Raw genomic sequence first — 21,553 nt, forward strand, 5'->3', positions numbered from 1 at the left:
CTCAAATCATTTCAAATTGGTTTCTTGAACATGACAATGAGTTCACTGTACTAAAATGGCCCCCACAGTCACCAGATCTCAACCCAATAGAGCATCTTTGGGATGTGGTAGAACGGGAGCTTCGTGCCCTGGATGTGCATCCCACAAATCTCCATCAACTGCAAGATGCTATCCTATCAATATGGGCCAACATTTCTAAAGAATGCTTTCAGCACCTTGTTGAATCAATACCACGTAGAATTAAGGCAGTTCTGAAGGCGAAAGGGGGTCAAACACAGTATTAGTATGGTGTTCCTAATAATCCTTTAGGTGAGTGTATATATATATATATTTATTATAGAAGTATAATTTTGCATCCTGTTCGCTAATTAAATTCAAACTTCAAATTTCATGAATGGATTTGCAGTTTCAGTAGAATTCTCAGTTCATTCCCAAATGGCTTTCAATCCTGATGATTTGGGATTGTGATATATTTAGAACAATATATAACACAGGTATCACATAGGAGAGCCTGACATGCCTAACACTCAGCTGTGACATCCGTTGGCATGATGCATGGCCTTATTTCAATATCAATATACAGACATTGAATAAAGGTATCAAACACTTTACAGTCTTCACTGCATAAATGATAAATTAAATATAGATTAATCCTTATTAAAGCTTTCCTTTTTGTTTTTTGATTAACATTAATGATCACAGCAACTGTTCTATTAGGATGCTGTCACTTCAAGACCTGCCGCTGCCAAACATGATGCGGATCTGACGCGCTTCTCACAGCTCTTATGAGAATACTCAACAAAACCGGCATTTTGGCATAATTCTGTGTGTTATTGTTTGTTCAAGCGTGAAAGAAAACTCAATACTTGTGCGCGTCTTTCTGTGCACGTGTGTGTGTGTGTGTGTGTCGCACAGACAAGACATTCACAGACAGTGTGTCGTCTTGTGGCGCTTGTATGGTTTCAAAGTATTTTTTAAAATAAAAGTACAATTTATTATAGAAGTATAATTTTGCATCCTATTCGCTAACTCAATTCAAACTCGTGAATGGATTTGCAGTTTCAGTAGAATTCTCAGTTCCCGAATGGCTCATAATCCTGATGATTTGGGATTGTGATATATTTAGAACAATATAACACAGGTATCAAATTGTGGAGCCTGACATGACAAACACTCAGCTGTGACATCCGTTGGCATGATGCTAAAAAGGGAATGACATGAAGGAGCTAAGACCCACTACAGAGGATAATAAAGACACACATTAGTCCACCTGTGGTCCCTAGATAACATGCCCTTGATATCTACACACACACACACACACACACACACACACACACACACACACACACACACACACACACACACACACACACACACACACACACACACACACACACACACACACACACACACACACACACACACACACACACACACACACACACACATTTACACACTCATTTTCACACTCTCACATGCACACAGAATGCATGCAGTTCTCAAATGCATGTGGGGTTCCTTGAGCTATTTTCTAGAATGTAGTAATGTCAGTAAGCTGGCTTGGTATAATTTCTCCTGCTTTCATCTCCCAGAGGTCATGTTGCATTAGTCTCTGTTCATTCTTTTCAGTATTTATAGCTGCATCAGAATGGCTCAAATGTCACTGTCTACACTGCCATTTGTGAGTGATGAAATCAGAACTGTGTGTTCAAACATCTGTATCAGGTTTATTTACATCAGTTCCTTTAATAATGATGTAAGCGTCAGACATCAGCACAATGCCAAGAGAGAGTAGCTGTGTGTATTCATTGAAAGACTGGACGGAAAACTGGCCACTGCTCACGTCTATCACAACAGACTGCCATGGTGTTAAACTCACAAGGTGCATGAGAGGGACACTGAACAATCACACTGAAAAAAGAAATGGTGTAGAAACAATTTTCACTCAGAAATTGCTTGTAAAATTCATAGTTACAAAGAAATGGCAAGTAGCACACTTCAGTTAAATGAAATGTTGACATAAGACTGATTTAGGATTTTCTTGTAAAACGCAGGCCTATTCAATAATATTTGTTTTATTTACAAAAATAAATAAAAAAACATTTTATTTACGGTGCATGCTTATGCTGTTATGTCCAAAACTGCAGACTTTTATTTTAGTGCCCTCCATCAATTAAAAAAACATAATCGCAAGTTTTTAATGGCATCTTTTTACGAATGAAGACAAGTATCACTAATATTAACACTGCTAGGCTACTGTCTCTATGAAATCAATTTATTTTTTTAATTAATTATAGACATTCAACATTACAGTATAACTGAAAGCTATCAATTTCAACATTAAGGTTATTTTTTTTTTTTTTATATATAAACAATCTTCACATAAACCCACTATAATGTCATATTTACATGTGGCCTTATTTCAATATCAATATACAGAAATTGAATAAAGTTATCAAACACTTTAGTCTTCACTGCATAAATAATAAATTAAATGTATATTAACCCTTATTAAAGTTACAATTCTCTCTGTTACCTTTGTTCTTTGATTAACATTAATGATCACAGCAACTGTTTTATTAGGATGCTGTCACTTTAAGACCTGCTGCTGCCAAATATGACGTGGATCTGGCGGGCATCTCACAACTCTTTAAGTTCATTTAAGACTGCTCTTATGAGAATACTCAACAAAACAGACATTTTGGTATAATTCTGTGTGTTATTGTTTGTTCAAGCGCAAAAAACCCCCCCCTCAATACTGACGCACGTCTTTCTGTGCGTGTGTGTGTGTGTGTGTGTCACACAGACAAGACATTCACAGACAGTGTCCTTGTTTGTCTTGTGGCGCTTGAATTGTTTAAAAAAATGGTTATTTGCGTGAATAAGAAGTTGATCATATAATGCAACGCTAGCCAAATCATGATGGAAAAAACGGATGCTGCTTTAATTTTGATAGCCCTATTTTATTATATTTATATTTTATTTATATATAAAATACATGTATTATGAAAGCTTGAAGTGGTGGTGTTCATGGGTGAGGAGATGAAGGGACATTTCGGATGAAAGGAATAGCAGCAGTAGCCTCTCATTTTAAGGGACTTTCCCTGTTCTTCAGGCCGGGTCAGAGAAAGTGTGTGTGTGTGTGTGAGAGAGAGAGAGAGAGAGAGAGAGAGGGGGACTGTTGCAGGTCTTGCATCTTAGCTCTGCAAAGAAGCCCAACAGAAACTGAGTGCTTACAAAGAGTGTGTTTTATGAAGAAAAAAAAAAGAGCTGTCACTTCTGTCACTAGACAAACAACCAGCTCCTAAACCATTGAAAGCAGTCGAGAAAAATGAACGTCAAACTGGCACGCTCTCATTTTCTTTATCTCTTACTTCAATGAATGCCTCTCAGCACTTCTACAGTAAGCTGTATATGACAGAGACATCACTTTCTCTTTTATCCGACCCAGTATTCCTCTGTTTTTTTATGCTTTTATTACAGGAGTGGCATTTGTATAATATAAGCTGATAATGCACAATATTTTCTTCTCTTATAGCTTCAAAGCATGTATCACAACCATACAGTGTTTTTAAAGATCTCTATTTTAAAGAAATACTGTCTTTTGAACTTTCCTTTAATCATAGATTCTTAAAAAAAAAAAAAAAACACTGTTTCCACAAAAATGTTAAAGGAACACTCCACTTATTTTGAAAATAGGCTCATTTTCCAACTCCCCAAGAGTTAAAGAGTTGAGTTTTACCGTTTTCGAATCCATTCAGCCGATCTCCAGGTCTGGCGGTAGCACTTTTAGCATAGCTTAGCATAGATAATTGAATCTGATTAGACCGTTAGCATCTCGCTAAAAACAAATGACCAGAGTTTCGATATTTTTCCTATTTAAAACTTGACTCTTCTGTAGTTACATTGTGTACTAAAGCCGACAGAATTTTTCTTTTTTTTTGTATGCCGTACCATGGGTGCAGCAGGCACAATGATATTATGTAGCACTTTATACCCAAATGTCAAAACATTTACTCAAATCATTGAACAGCACTAATAAAGCCCCAGTCTTGCAGATCATTAACTAAAAAAAGTTGTTTTAGGGTTTAGTTACCGTTTAACATTGATAATAATAATAAATGTTTCTTCAGCACCAAATCATCATATTAGAATGATTTCTGAAGGATCATGTGACACTGAAGACTGAAGAGTAATGATGCTGAAAATTCAGCTTTGCCATCACAGAAATATTTTACATTTTAAAATATATACAAATAGAAAACATTTCTTTTAAACTGTAATAATATTTGACAATGTTACTGTTTTTACTGTATTTTTATCAAATAGTGTTGGTGAACATAAGAGACATGTTTCAGTGTTACAGACTCCAAAGTTTTAAATGGTAGTGTTAGCATAAACATACATACATATTCTACAATATCTAAAGCAGTGGTCAGCGTGAAATGCTATATCAAGCCACCTTTTATTGAGATTTTACTTTCTATTGTGGATAAAGTGGGCTGAAGTGCTAGATGAGTCAGCGTATGCTTTGAGGTTAGTGGTAATCCAGCTCTCCAGGCCCCCCAAAAACAGGTGTGTTCTCAAGGGCCGCTTATCCGGCTTCACAAACCGCTAGAGTTACACATTCTGTAGCTGTGTTGCTATGTGCTGCACTTCCGCTAGAACTCTGTTGGCTAATTGATTGTGGATAGACTGAATGCTTAATTATTCCACTGGCGCCTAAGATGTGGTCAAAGGTTAAATCCATCATGCTCTGATGTCATCTCTTTGGACAGTGAGCGAGGTGTGTGCTATCATAATGCTGAATTATTGTAAGTGTTATAGTGGAGTTTTATCATTAAATTCAATCTACCATTATGATTGATGCTGCATACTACATCCATATCCATCCATATAAGATAGAAGATCCCTGATGCGATTGCTCTGTTAGTGCAGTTCCTTTGAATAAATGTGAAAGCTAGCAAAGGTTAGCAAGATGGCGCCGCCGTGCTCGGTCGCCGTTCAGGTCGCTCCGCTAAGACTTTGCTTTTATTTATTATTCTACTCTCTTTTACTCTCTATTTTTTCCAACGGATCATCTGCTTTGATCTGTTACGACAGCAAAACACTTCTGGAAATTGGTTACCGCTACACTGACCTGTTTCAGGACACTTTCTCCAATCTTCCATCTGAGATTCGCCGGGACGCCGAGTTGAACAATGGCCACTCGAGTCGACGGCGAAGATTCAAAAAACACCGCGGGAAACGCGCTGGGATCCGCAACAGACTGAGAAAAAGAGCATTCAGTCCTCCTCTCCCGAGCATTTTGCTCGCAAATGTCCAATCCTTGGAGAATAAGATGGACGATCTTAGAGCCAGGATAAGTTTTCAACGGGACATGAGAGACTGCAACATCTATTGTCTGTCCGAAACATGGCTCACGCCAGCGGTCCCGGATACAGCCGTGACGCCGTCCGAGAACTTCTCTGTTTTTCGGATGGACAGAACAGCCGAGGCCGGGAAATCTAAAGGCGGTGGAGTGTGTTTCATGATAAACAAGAAATGGTGCGATCCTAGGAACATCTCCATTCTTTCGCGATCCTGCTCGCCTCACTTGGAACATTTAACTCTCATGTGCCGGCCTTTCTACCTGCCGAGGGAGTTTTCCTCGGTCATCACCACTGCCGTTTATATTCCACCACAAGCAGACACGGGGCTGGCTTTATCTGCCCTCCATGATGTGACCAGCGGCTTCATAAACAAACACCCCGACGCTGCTTTCATCGTCGCGGGTGATTTTAACAAAGCAAACCTAAAGAAAGTATTGCCAAACTTTCACCAGCATGTCTCCTGTCCCACACGAGGAGCAAACACACTGGATCATTGCTACTCTCCGTTTAAGAACGCCTACAAAGCTCGTTCACAGCCAGCTTTTGGCAAATCGGACCATGCCGCCATTTTCCTCACACCGGAATATAAACAAAGGCTCGTTCAAGAGCCCCCGGTGAGGAGGGAAGTCAAACGCTGGTCATCCCATTCAGAGATCACGCTACAGGCAGCTCTTGATGACGTCGACTGGGACATGTTCCGCGCGAGTTCTGAGGACGTCAGCGAGTTCACAGAAGTGGCGCTCTGCTTTATTAACACACTGACAGAGCAAGCCACACAAACATTAACTATAACGTCCTTCCCTAATCAGAAACCGTGGGTGGACAGTTCAATTCGCACTGCAGTAAACTCGCGCACCACCGCTTACAATGCCGGTCTCCTAACGGGGGATATGAGGGAGTACAAAGCTTCATGTTACGCTCTCCGGCGCGCCGTTAAAGCCGCAAAACTCCGCTATAAAGACCGAGTGGAATCTCATTTCCAACTCAACGACTCCCGGCGGATGTGGCAGGGACTGAGAACCATCTGTGCTTTTGGAACTAAATCCTCTGCAGAGGTGAGAGCTGATCCGTTACTGGTGAACGAGTTAAACTCTTTCTACGCTCGCTTTGATGGTAATCGCGGCAGCGCGACTCCGGCGAGTGACGCGTCAGAGAGAGTCCCTCAGAGCAGCAACGGTCACGTGATCTCTGTCTCGGAGGACGAGGTTCGGAGGGCACTCAAACGTGTGGATGTCAGGAAAGCTGCTGGGCCGGATGGTATTTCAGGTCGTGTTCTGCGGTCCTGTGCTGATCAGCTCGCAGGGCTCTTTACATCCATATTCAACGAGTCCCTTGCTACATCTGTTGTCCCCACCTCCTTCAAACGATCCTCCATCATCCCTGTACCTAAGATCAGTAAACCCTCTTGCCTAAATGACTATCGTCCAGTGGCTCTCACATCTTTAGTCATGAAGGTCTTTGAGAGACTCATTAAAAACAACATTTGCTCCTCCATTCCTGACACTTTGGACCCTCTTCAGTTTGCCTATCGTCCCAATAGATCGACTGAAGATGCCATTTCTCACGTCCTTCACTCCTGCCTCACTCACATCGACAGCAAAAGTGGGAACTATGTCAGGCTGCTATTTATTGACTATAGCTCAGCCTTTAACACCATAGTTCCCATTAAGCTAACACACAAACTCCTGGATCTAGGCCTGAATTCTTCTCTCTGCCTCTGGATTGAAGATTTCCTCACTGGCAGACCCCAGGCGGTGAGAGTAGGCCAGTTCACCTCCACCTCCATCACCCTGAGTGTTGGAGCTCCACAGGGCTGTGTGCTGAGTCCCCTGCTCTACTCTCTCTACACCCATGACTGTTTGTCCACACACAGCTCCACCTCGATCATCAAGTTTGCTGATGATACTGTTGTCCTGGGTCTCATCTCCAACAACAATGAGACGGCATACTTGGACGAAGTGGAGCAACTGACATCATGGTGCCAGGACAACTGTCTCTCTCTGAATGTTAACAAGACCAAAGAACTGATTGTGGACTTCAGGAAGAGACAGCATCGGTCATACTCCCCTCTCATGATCAGCGGGACACCGGTAGAGAGAGTGAGCAGCTTCAAATACCTGGGTGTGAACATCTCCGAGGATCTGACCTGGACTACACACATCCAGACACAGGTGAAAAAAGCCAGGCAAAGACTGTACCACCTGCGCCAGCTGAGGAAATTCAGGGTTTCACCAGCCATCCTGAAAACTTTCTATCGAGGGGCGATAGAAAGTGTCCTGACTCAGTGCATCACAGCGTGGTACGGGAACAGCACCAGTCACGACTGCAAAGCCCTGCAAAGAGTGGTGCGCTTATCCGAGCGCATCTCAGGCTCAGCTCTCCCGTCTCTGCAGGACATCTTCACCAAACGCTGCAGAGGTAGAGCTACTAAAATCATCAGAGACATTAATCACCCTGCAAACTCTCACTTCACCCTGCTGCCATCTGGTAAGCGCTTCCGTAGCCTGATGGCAAAGACTGAAAGACTCAGGAGGAGTTTCTTCCCCCAGGCCATCAGACTCCTGAACTCAGTCACGTGACTCACTTCACCCCCGCACACGCATAAACATACGGTCTTTCAACATTAACATCCACATACTGCAATTGCACTGCACTTTACTTTACGTCCCTATTGTTACTGCGTAACAACCTGTAATAAACCTTGCACATTATACTTCTTTATATATACATATTATATATTTTATGTTAACCACTTATTTTTAAGTCTACAGTTTATCTCACTTATCATCCACATATTTTTTATATTTTTATTTTTATCTTATTTCCTATTTTTATCTTTTACTTGATTTATTTATAATTCTACTTATGTTAATACTTTTTATTCTAACTTTATTCTATTTCTATTTAATTTCTTGTAACTGTTATTTGCACTGTCCATGGAGCGGACCTGTTTACATTTCACTGCCAGTTGTATATTGTGTATATAACTGTGTATGTGACAAATAAAACTCTTGAATCTTGAAAAGCTGCCCTCCGAACCCTGGAGTGCACTGCTGAAAAGATGGGTCTCGGACACTGGTGTGGTTCGAATGATATATGAACGCAACACGGACCAAAGACATGTAAACAAACCAAAAACGAGACATGAATAAGATGTGACCCTAAAAGGACAGAACGCTCAAGCATACCTGTTTTTTTTCACATCATAGTCGTGTTGTTGCCCATAACAGTTCGATACAGGCATCAGAACCGTGTCTCCTCATGGCAGATCTTCGTTTTTGTGTGTGACGGAGGGATTCCTAATGCTGTTTTGACTCCTTTACACATTTTATAAGCTCTTCACGAGACATACCATACCATCATATGTAGGCTACACACATACAATGTACGCATTTAGCACAGCACACAGCATTGTTTTGGATGTTTGGTAAGTTCCATTGTGAAATATACGTCAAAATAGCCAACCGATCAGATTGTTAACATATCCCTATGCCTTAAAGGGTTAGTTCACCCAAAAATGAAAATTCTGTCATTAATTACTCACTCTCATGTCGTTCGACACCCGTAAGACCTCCGTTCATCTTCGGAACACAAATGAAGATATTTTTGTTGAAAGCTGATGGCTGAGAAAGGCTTCAGATAGGCCTCCATTGGCTTTCAGTACATTTACACTCACAAGACCCATAAAAGGCACTTAAAACATCGTTACAAAGTCCATCTCACCACAGTGGCTCTACAATAATTTTACGAAGCGACGACAATAGTTTTTGTGCGCAAAAAAAATCAAAATAACGACTTTATTCAACCTCTTCTTGTCTTCCGTGTGTGCCTCCACGACGCATGCGCGAGAATATGACGTTGCGCCGGCGTTTAAGGTTCGATATCTTTAGGTTTGGTGTTATAATGCAAATGTGAACGCTAAGCGGACCAGGACAATTTTTTTAATATTTTTTTTGGTCCGGGGCGAACCGAACTACAAATGTGAACACACCCTCATGCAGTCTGCCACATTCTCATTGAAATATAATGTTTCAGCTACTTGTAATGCACCATCTGGATCTTCTCAATCTCACAAAAGTTTATTTGTTGAGAAATACAGAGCGCTGTTGTAGTCATTGAATGAGTGGCAGAAAACATTTGGAAAAATAAAGCCCAGATTCTCTTGGAGAAAATTTGACAAGAAATTCCTGGATCGAAGCCTTTTGTAAAGCAGTAATGGAAAACAAAAAGGAGTGAAACTGTGGCACAATCAGACCTTACAAAATCTGCACAGTGTAGTGTAAATATATAGCACATATTGTACAATAGGTGACATATTTCCCTGTATAACCACTAAAGTCATATTTGCTTTGGTGGCATTCTAGAGAAACTGCAGGAGAGTTTGCAGGAAGTGGTGCCAAACAAACAGGAAGTCACAGTTCTTAAACAGGAACTCGAGGGTAGCCTACTCACAATATTCATGAGGTTACTGAAATCAGCAATGATGACGCTATTTCGAGAAAAGTCAGACTTATGAAGAACTGTTTGACTAGAGCTGTTTTTCTGATGTCAGCGTAAATGCCAATATCACAATAACCAAATGCTTTTATTGTAGACAAATGTTAACCAGGCAGTGTCTATGTTTTGGAAGTGATCTACAGGATTGTCCTTATATTTTTAAATGAGACCACCGGGCAGTATATTTACTGTCCTAACTTTACAGGTTTTCTCTTTTGTGTTTTGTGTGCAAACACAAGCAACACCTAAACCAGCGGCTCGCACATCTGTAACACACTTCAACAAACACTCATCAGATCATGTGACTTCATTTTGTCCCTCTCCATGCAGTATTTTAAACTCATACAGAACTCAACAGTAAGAATGGGGTGAATTTTATAATACGTTTTTAGAGACTGAATATTGCTGATTGTATTTATTTAAATGTCACTACATTAACATATGTTGCTAGCTAACATACTGTAGATGAAAAAAAAAACAGTTGAAAATGAATAAACAATCAGTAATGTTTTGCATCATATTCTATCATTTTCCATTAATTTCCAGTTGTTACTGTAAATTAAATACCAATTACTTTTTTCATGCAAAGAAAGCATTTCTGGTGCATATAAAGTTCATTACTAAAAGTAAAATGTATAATCTTTTGTGGTGAAACTGTTGGCAGGGCAAACAAAAATCTTTAAAAAATCTAGCAATCAAAAGTACCAGGCCTTGGTCGACTTGCTATGACCCCTTTGACTTTTTGACTGTCTGCATCTGTTCAGACTTCTGCATTTGACCTTAGGCCGTGAAGGTATACGTGGGTGGATCTACTCCCCTCTGACTGACTGTTCTTATCAGAGAAGTTCCCTCATACAGTGCGTACTTTATGTGCGTCTAATATCTCTCTACACATCATCTGCAAGCACAAACAGATGATCTGTGGTTCTCCCTCTCATAACTGCACTACTCTCTTTCCTCTTCTAGTGCAAACACTATCTTCAGTGTTGCTTATACAATCACAGATAAGTATCTGCTCTAATTAAAACTGTCTCTCTGCTTTGGTGGATAGTCATCCAGGTCTTGAGTTTCAGCTTCAATCCGCACATTCCTACTGTAATGGCGCACAAGCTCCGTCTCCTTTTCTGGAAGTCTAAACTCCTGGATTGTGGAGCCTTGTCAGGTTTTGAGGGGGAAAAAAATATTTTAACACACTTATGCAACATCATAAGCAGAGGATTATCGGTACCCTGTCCGTGGAGGAAAAATATGCCTTTTATGGAGGCTCAGAAGCAAAGGGGATTTAATAGATTTGGTGAATGTAGTTTCTCTCTGTTTATATACTGGTGTTGTGTTTTGCCGATTCTGCTATTTTGAAACGGAAGCTTGGAAATTCAGTAAAACTAAAATTTGGTCAAGATCTGTTAGTATAAAAGGAAATGTGGTCTTTTTTTGTTGTGCAGATTCAGATTTGGATTAAACAACATGCATAATGTGCGTTGTCTTTATGCATGAACTACACCAAAGAACCCTTTTGGGTTCCCTAAAGAAACTTTTAGTGAACAGTTCTTATAACTTAACATTTGCTTTCACTGTTAAACTGTAGTGGGCGCTATTATGCATCTTCAGAATCTCTGGATCAAAACACAGGCGAAGAGGCAAAAACCAGCGATAAAAGTATTGCTTATGCTCATGCATGATGATTAAACATCATAAATCAAAACTGCCTACTGAATGAAATGTCGAACCCACAAAGAGGTATGGACTGTGAAGCTTTGGGGGTATTGATGGACTCAATGTATTCCATCTGTGTTTTGGTCATCGTTCTGAATCCGATCCAGACAAAGTCTTTGACAAAAACACGATTTCCTCAATGTTTCATTTAATATAAATATATGGATAGTATTTAAAATATGGATATGGATATATATAAATATGGATATATATATATATATATGGATATATTAGATACAAATATTCCGGAAGCCATGAACATTTTGTGAAAAATGATCTGATCAAATGTTTTTATGATCTGGCTGTTAATTAAAAAAAATATCCTTCTTGTGATCTGTTGACATCGGACTGTTATGTTATGAATAATGTTTTTTGGAAAGCTAAGATTTAAAAAATTGTTGAAACATTATGCAATACATATTAACTTCTTAAATCATTAGTTCATTTTTGAAACTCGGAAATGAAAATTCACCCTATCTATTTTATAAAAGCATGTTATTTATTGTGAACAGTTTCATTTTTAAATTAAATTTGATCACTCGTTTATGCGAATCATTTATTGTGCTTAAACTCCACCTATTTCTTACAGTCAACCTTAATCTCAGCAAGCATTCAGATCTCCCTCCATCTAATCAACAACGATAGATGGAACCAAATCCATGGCTTACTTTTTTTTATTAAACTGTTTCACTTGGATGTTCACCACAATATGGAAGAAAATATCTGTCACTACTTCTGTTTTTTAACTTTAATATTGCAATGTATATTATTATTACAATAATAATACATTGCACCGTGCTCATGTTCATTTCTGATGCCTTTTAAGTTTCATTTATTTGTTTGAGTATGTTATCTTGTGAGGTAAATTTAAACCGTAAAAGCATCACGATTGTTTTTTTAGGATTGCTGAGATATTGGAAGCATGACTAGACAATGGAAATCCAAAACTAACAGAGATCCCTGATCCAGAACTGGTACTATTCCTGTTCCATGACAGCCTCTCGAATCAGAGTCTGCTGGGAAAGACACATGAGCTATTTCTGTTTCTCTCTGAGTTCTCTCTTTCTTTGAGGTAATGTTTGCAGCAAGGTGATATATACTGAAAGTCGCATTTCATTGCATTTCTTGTTTGACTGGACTTCTCACCTTCTCAGCTTACGGTCTCTAGAGAGGCCCAGTCTGGGTGTTGGACAGAAAGACAGTCACACAGTAGCCCACCAGCTTCCCTTGGGTTCCACATAAACTCCTTTGAGCGCTCATATCACATTTAATTATCTTAATTTTTTCTATGTTTCATCTCTTGCAATGAGTGAACTCACATAAACATCCTGAGATACTTCCTCTGAAAGCCAATGAAAGTGAGAAGCTGTGTATTTCAGCAGTGTGCCTGCTCCTGTTCAAGCGAGACATTCATCAGTAATTCGAGTGTCCCAGGCACATATCAGATCTCTCACAGTATGCATTTACTTTTCACGTTGCTTCTCTCTTGCAATTCTGTAATTACCAGTTAGATTAAAAGGGCCGCACAACTTGGTTGTGAAAATGGTTGTCAACATTGTGTGATTTACATTCTGAACTGAATACAAATGTATTTGACATTTAGCTCTATCATTATCTAGAGAGATGCATACACTGTCTGAAACAATATGCAAAAATTGTACCTTTAGGGCAGGGCTGGGCAACCCTGGCCCTCGAGATCCATTTTCTTGCAGAGTTTAGTTCCATCCCTGATCTAACTCACCTACCCGTAGCTTTCTAGTAACCCCGAAGACCTTAATTAACTTGTTCAGGTGTGGTTGGTTAGGGTCCGAGCAAAACTCTGCCGGTAAATGGATCTTGAGGGCCAGAGTGGCCCAGTCCTGCCACATCTACATTAATCCGGATACATTTCAAAACGCTCTCTGTCCACACTAGCAGCTTCAAGCGTTTTCCAAATGTTTTTCATCCACACTGAAACTTCGGAAAAAGCTAAATTCACCTTACTGTGAACCTCGTAAAACCTCAAAAAAGCTCACTGAAATGATACAGACATATAATAAAGTTCTCATACTATTCTTCCGGCAAGATCATTTTATTTAGCAAAAATTGCGTCCAGGTCGCACTATTACCATTTTATTTGGTCTAAAAAGCAACTGCTCTCATGTTTTGCCTCAGGACAGCAATTGCGAGTGCATTTTCTGTCATCTTTGCAGGTTTGCAATATGAGTGTACAAAGTAACATATCTTTAGCAACAGTGTGAAAGTGAATAGCACATAACAGACACAGATAGCGGTAGAAAACATACATATCGATTGGTTCAATATGCATCACATGACTAAACATGCATCATTGTTTCCAAATACCTCCACATTACAATGTGAAAACAGCATTTTCAAATGTATCCACTTGAGAAAGCATTTTCAAAAGCTCAATTTTTGCAGGACAAAAACGCGTCTGTGTGGACTTTGTCCTGTGTGGATTGTCCCATATCTACCTCTAAAGATGCATATTAGTACCTTAAGGCTAGTTTCCGCCAAGCTGTACAGTACAGTACAGTACAGTACAGTACAGTACAGTACGATTCGGGACGTTTCCATCATCAACAGTTCCCTTACTTGATAGGTGTGGTGTATGCCGGAAAGTAGCTATCAACGTCATTCTCACGTGAAGAAGGAAAGCGTCACAGTAAACAGCTATGGATGACATACAGTAGATCCTGTTCTTGTTTCTCGGCATGTGGAATGTTTGTTTCAAGAAAAAAAAAAACAAGCTTTTATTGTGTTTAAACTGAATATTCAAAAATGTCTCCTTGTGTTGTCATTCCCCTGGTAGCACGCGTGATGATTCTCTGTCAACAAATCAATGTTCTGCAGTGAGTCTAGGTCCACCATTTAGGTACCGGACTACTGTGCTAGGTACCAAAAGGGAAGGGTCCCAAAAAAGTGGTACGGTACGGTTCGGTATTTTGATACCATTCACAACTTCTGAAACTTCTGAAGCGGAAATAATTGCGTATCGTACTGTGAACTCTGTACACTGCATTAGAAATTTGTATGTATATTATGATTTATGTATTTGTCCCTCTTGAATGGGTATTTAAATACAATATTTGTTTTGTTTTAATCCTTCAGTTAGGGCTGCAACTGATTTCCTTCACCATTAAAAATAGACTGAAGAATAATTGATCAGATGGGAATCTGTGGCATGTCAATTGCAGCTTAAGTTAAAAGTGGCTTTTGAAGATTGTTTGAGGACTTTCGTTTCTCTTGCCTTTAGGAAATAAAGTTTTAGCAAGTGGCGGTTTATCTTTTATCTGTAACTCGTGCCTCCTGCCTCTGTCATTTCAAAAGTTTGTGTATGTGTGAGTGTGTTTCTCATGGAGGCCCATACTGTTCCTTGTCATTTAGATAAACCACTTCCTGACAAGTGGAAGCAAAAATCTATTTATAGCTTTGCGTGTCCTAATTTCACTCATTTTGTTCTTTAGAACTATTTTTGCTACTTGGTTTTATTTATTCTCCCCCTCACCGTGTCACTTCCTGCCACATGCTGTACGTATTAGTTGAGAATTGTTAGGGAGTTCAGCGATGTCTCTTGAATGAAAAGTGACCTGCTCATCATCAGCAGTCTTTTTTGTTTTCTTTGCTAATCTGAACCTGCTGTTAAAAGATTCCTCTGTTTTTATTCCTTTTAATGATTCATACAGTGGACTCCAAAAGTAGGCGAGTACTAGTGGAAATGCTTCTATTTTTAATCCTTTTTTCAAGGGTTCACTGGAATAAGGATGCACTCGAACTGCATGAACTTTTGTGTCCAACCTGATGACCACGTGTTATGAAACACCTCCAAAGAGCATCTTGTACTTGGAAATGGAAGCACGAATCTGTCCGTACAAATACTCACATGATCCATGTCACTTGACACAAATATTTCTCATTAATTTTACAATAATTCTCGTGTTTTCATAAAACAAAATCCCACATTTTGAATGTTTGACAAACAGTATTTGACAAACAGTATTTGTAATGGTTGACATTACTTGTTGTCACAGTGTTCCTGTGATGTCACCCATCAGCACAAGTGAGTTCTATGCAAAAAAAACCACACATGGAAATGAGTGTGGACAAGGACATCTGGCACACAAATATGATTATGCAATCAGATGGGGGAACACATGCAAGGCATAATGCAAATACTAAGAGAAGTCCTTTTTTTGTTTAATTTTGTTTAGCAGCATTTTGCATTTTCTTTTTTTGAGAAGGGTTACATTTGCCTCCACCTTACATATAAAGATGTACTTAAGTCCTACTTAAGTGGGTTGAAAAACACTCTTAAGTCCAACACGTTGCATTTAATGTAAACTGTAATACATTTAATTTAATTGTAAATAACGGATAGTTCACCCAAAAAAGAAAATTGTCATAATTTACTCACCCTCATGTTGTTCCAAACCTGTATGAATGTCTTTCTTCTGCTGAACACAAAAGAAGATATTTTAAAGAATGTCGGTAACCAAACAGTTGATGGGTCCTTTCATCAACTTTCACACTATTTCATAATCAAAATACCTTCCTTTGTGTTCAGCAGAATAAATAAATTCTACATGAGGGTGAGTAAATGATTACAGAATTTTTCTTTTCAATCCCTTTAAGTGTAAGAAAACATTCAATTCAGTTTGCACTTGAGGATATTGCTTTAAGTGTATTATTTCCATAGTACGTACTCTTCTTTTAAAAATATGCTTAAGTGTACTTATTCACAAGGGCACAAATAGCTCCCAGGGACTTGTGAAAAACAAATTTGAGGACAAAACGTTTGTTTTCTTGTTTTTTAATGTTATTGTTAAAAGTGTTATTTACATTTTTATAATGTAAAATCTACAAATAACCACAATAAAATAAATCACAATTTTACAGCAAATTTACAAATACATTTAAATGCAATTTAGGCCCATAAATTATAACTTTGCTGTAATAGTGGGTAGAACAGAGTAAACATTTTACAGCAAATTTACAAATACATTTAAATTGAATATTGGCCCATACAGTAGGCACATAACCTTGATGTAATACTCTGTAGGATAAAGATTCTTAATAATAAGTCAGTATTTTTCAGTTGATATTTTAATTATTTTCTTTGGCTTTAGTACAGTAACAATATAAAACTATATATTTTTTACATAATATCATACTTTTCTCATATAGTATACATTTGTCTTTATACAAGCAAATGTATAGCTGCCTTTTTATTTTAGGAAGAATATCATATATTTAAATATATTTTTTTCTGTTTAATGCGTCTTGTCTCTGGGAAAATGTTCCTGGTCTTCTCAGTCTGTGCTGTTTCAACCAATCAGGGCTCTTTTCCAGTAATAGTTTTTTAAAACAGGATTGATTCGTCTTCTTTCACACATCTTCTCTTAAGTAAGAGCCAGGCTGTGATCCAACCGAATACCAGCACAGTTTGCCATATCAACAGCCTGCAACCTAATAAGCGCGTCAAGACCGGTGATAGCACACCACTGTAAACAGAGCCCTACAGATGCCCAGACATGCACATGCTTACACGTACAGGCAGTTAGATACAAACTTGATGAGTAATAACATTATTTATTAATCAACAGTAGAAAGTCTTGTTTACATAAGCATTTAAGTAATCAAAAGTGCCATAAATAATAATTATCATTATAAATGGTCTGTCTGGATGTGCAATAAACTTGGAATGAACTGTGTAGAAATGCAGAAGTTTAGTGCTGAGTTTAATTAAGTAAAAAGGTTAATTGTGTGTCTCTTCCTGCAGACCCGTGTTTGATAGTCATCCCTCCATGTGTGAACGAAGCCGACCGCTTCAGTTTAGAGGCGCTTCGGCACATTCACAAGCAGCTAGACGACGACAACGATGGAGGAATCGAAGTGAATGAGAGTGTGGAGGTGAGCAGATATCATTTAGATCTGGAAAATTGTGTTTGCTTAATCCTTGCCTCTCATTTAATACAATAATACATTTGTTGAAGTGGGGAGGGAGCATGTTTCCCAACCCATTCTCACTCCCAAGGCGTCAAAATCTGAAGCATGGTCAAGTGCGTTCCAATGAAGACGCTAAAGGTAACCCTAGGTGTCACTATATTGATTTCAGTTGTTTGCCCAATGCTTCAGATCAAGACTTTAATTCTTTGTATTTGTAAAAGCAGACATGATTTTATGAGTATTTATAGGCTATTTTTATATTTTGGAGCAACTAACCCAACTCCTAACCTAAACCTACCCACTTCTAAACAATATAAAACATGTAACAGGCAAATTAAAGTACAGTCACAGGTATTTATTGCAAAAACTGACCAAAAACAGTATAAAGGTATTAACTCATGTTGCATTCCAAGTCTTCTGAAGTCATATGATGTCTTCATGTAAAGAACAGAGTTGATCTTAATGTTTTAATTGCTGAAATTATGATCCCGCCGCTCTGTGAACGCACACACTCATGTCTCATTCAAATGATACACACGACTCTTTAGCATGACACAATCGGTCACGAGACACACAAGAGCCAATTACATTTTACAATCAAAGCTGACGTAATGACGCGATTGGTCACGAGAGATCCGATATCCAATGCAATTTCACTATGAAATCGGACAGAACGTTTCTTCTGGCAGCGATTTTTGAAATGTTAATTTATGCGTGTTTTGTGGTAGACGCTGATCGCTTTTGGGGATTTTCTTCACACAAATCAATCATTTGGCACTTATGTATATATATATATATTTGTACTTTTTGAATAAATTGTGTTTGCAGTCGTATCTGCCGGTTATATCCTGTATTTTATATCATATAATACACAAATGGGTAGATTTAGGTTTGGGTTACATGTTCAAACGTGTCTAAATAGCGTAAATAAAATAAATGTAAAAAAAATTATGCTGGCTGATAAAATTTAGAATCGCATTCCAACATGTCATAATGGCAAACTCTTAACCCAATATAATTTCTTCATGACGAAAACGTTCCCATGCCCAACACGTCTGTGTATGACACCCATTGAAATCAATGGAGCACCTGCTCGTTGAAAAATCATGCCTAGGGGTACCTTTAGCGTCTTCATTGTGACGCGGAAGGCACTTGACCATGCTTCACATTTTGACGCCTTGGGAGTGAGAACGGGTTGTGTTTCTATATGTGTGCATGCATTTTATGATGAGGTCGGGGGGCTTAAAAGCAGGTTACTAAAGCTTAAATCTACCAAGGACCTCAAAGGGCAAAGTTGACATTGATTCTTGCCTGCAAGTAGAGACCATTGACATATGAGTACATCTCCCATAGGACTACTATGTTACTGTGTGTGTGTTTGTGTTATTATGATGAAAAATTCTTGCATATTCATCATATAGGATTTGTATATAATTTTCGTATGAAATGTTGAAGCTTTATGTCACATGCATATGTCACATGCATATGCATGTCTTCCTAAATGTGATCTAAACATGCAACACATTCTTTGCCAGTTAAATATAATCTTGACTTTGACATGATATATATGACCATACATGCTAATTGCCATTTTTTTCACAGTGTGTTTAGATGGATTGTGTTCTAAAAAAACAACAACTTTCCAATAAAATTAATCCACAATCATTTGACTTTAATGTTGAATAATAAATGCTGATAAAGTTATTCATGTTATCTATTATATTAACTAATGTTATTGATTTTAATATTAAATTTTTTTTAATAGTTCAAATGTCCCCAACCAATGTTTAAAGTTAAGAGGTGTGTGTATGTGTGTGATTCAGGTATAACCTACGTTTTGTGAACAAAATGTCTCCAGAAAGATAGTAATACAGTACAAAAATCATTATGTCTTTGGAGAGTCCCCAAACATGAAAACACAACTCAAAAGTGTAAATCCCACAATGCACCTCTCAGGGTCTCATTGCCTTACTATAACCCTTTCACTGCAAACACGTGCTATATGGATCTTCAGCTCTCCTTTACATTTTATTGCAACTGGAAGTAAACATGACAAGTTATGAAATGTATAAATGTATAAAAAGTTGCTATTTGTCTATTAAAAGTAGTAACATCCTCATGCTACAGAAGAGGTGGTAAACTAGTGTCTTCTAGTTGGTCCACACTAACATGTGCATACTTCATCAGTCGCCCTCACCATTTCCTTAGTGAAGATAGAAAGTGAAGATAGTCTCTCTCTTTACTTTCCTGTTTTTTTGTCTGTTCAGATGTCTTTGATTTGAAGTGACACTTTTTGTAAATATGTGTGGACGTCACGTGTGTTTTGAGGATTGTTTCTGGTCATGGCAGGTGCTTCTGGGCTCAAGAACTGTTTCGAGAAGAGGCCCAAGAATTTCTCCTTCTTACAGCGACTGAAAGTTGGTGTCCTCTTTCAGGACACAGCAGATTCCTGTGTGTGTGTGTGTGTGTGTGAATGTGTGTGTGTGTGTGTGTGTGTCTGTGTGTATGTGTGAGAGAGAGACGGAAAGAGAGAGAGAGTTGCTAAAAAAGCCTACTCGACTTTAAATATGTCTTGCCTCTCGTTTGTTGGTTATGAGTATCTGAGGATATCAACATAATTCATAAACAGAGAGAACAATCAAACAGCTGATTTACATAACCCTTATGTTGTGGTTAGGATTGCATTGGATTTTCTTTTTCCTGAAAATGTTAGTTAATGTTATCGCATTAGACTACAAAAACTCACGGGCTTTGCTCACACATGGTATAAATACCAGAGGTGGGTAGAGTAACCAAAATCTCTACTCAAGTAAAAAGTAAAAGTAACAATCGTAATAGTTACTTGAGTAAGAGTAAGAAAGTATTCAATGAAAAAAATACTCAAGTACTCAACTACTTGGAGAGCTTTCACACACCTCTCCTTGAAAGGTTGACCTCTCCGAATATATATATATATATATATATATATATATATATATATATATATATATATATATATATATATATATATATATATATATATATATATATATATATATATATATATATATATATATATTAGGGCTGTCAAAAGATTAATCGCGATTAATCGCATCCAAAATAAAAGTTTGTGTTTACACAATATATGTGTGTGTGTGTTCTGTTAATTATTATTTATATATAAATACACACACATTCATGTATATATTTAATAAATATTTGCATGTATACACTGAATATACATTTATATAATCTAAAATATATATAAATATAAATATTTTTTATATAAAAAATGATATTTTTTTCTTAAATATATACATGCTTGTGTGTGTATTTATATATAAATAATAATTAACAGAGTACACACACATATACTATGTAAACACAAACTTTTATTTTGCATGCGATTAATCTTTTGACAGCCCTAATATATATATATATATATATATACACACACCTCTCACGAAGCAGCCTCTCCAACGTTTCGCGAGACTTGCAAACAAGTCATATTAACTTATTTAAAATTATTATTTTTTTTTAATCAATTATATTTGACAGTAGCGGAGGAACGCCACTGAATGTAATGAAGTAAAAGTACAGTTTTTTCACAAGAAATGTACTTGAGTAAGAGTAAAAGTACCCATCTTTAAATATACTCTAAAAGTACAAGTTACCCAAAAAATGTACTCAAGTAAATGTAACGAAGTAAATGTAATTCGTTACTACCCACCTCTGATAAATACTTCCCAAAAGTTCCACCTTGTTACGTTTGTGGTGCTCCCAGTCAAAAATGACTGGCCTCCAAAAAATAGCTTATTGGCTGGTTTCACAGACAGGGCTTAGATTAAGTTCATTAAGGACATTTAAGTAGCTTTTATAAAAATGCCATAGAAAAAAAACATCACTAGTGTGCATCTTGAGACAAAACAATGACACTGATATTTTAAGATTCACTGCATTGACAATAGTTTTGGGATGCCTGCATTTACATGCACATGAACTTTAATGACACCCCATTCTTAATCCGTAGGGTTTAATATGGAGTT

At 37.9% G+C, this 21,553-nt stretch overlaps 1 protein-coding gene across 4 annotated transcripts in view; it reads left to right on the top strand.

The window, feature by feature from the left end:
* stim2b (stromal interaction molecule 2b) overlaps window positions 1-21,553 on the top strand; it is a 62,430-nt gene that overhangs the window by 21,174 nt on the left and 19,703 nt on the right. For all 4 annotated transcript variants that reach the window (XM_079810678.1, XM_079810679.1, XM_079810680.1 and 1 more), the window contains one exon: window positions 17,362-17,492. In XM_079810678.1, coding sequence (XP_079666804.1) covers window positions 17,362-17,492 — 131 coding nt within the window. The remainder of the gene's footprint in view (window positions 1-17,361; window positions 17,493-21,553) is intronic.

Source organism: Gobio gobio (assembly GCF_949357685.1).
Source record: "Gobio gobio genome assembly, chromosome: 2".
NCBI lineage: Eukaryota > Metazoa > Chordata > Actinopteri > Cypriniformes > Gobionidae > Gobio > Gobio gobio.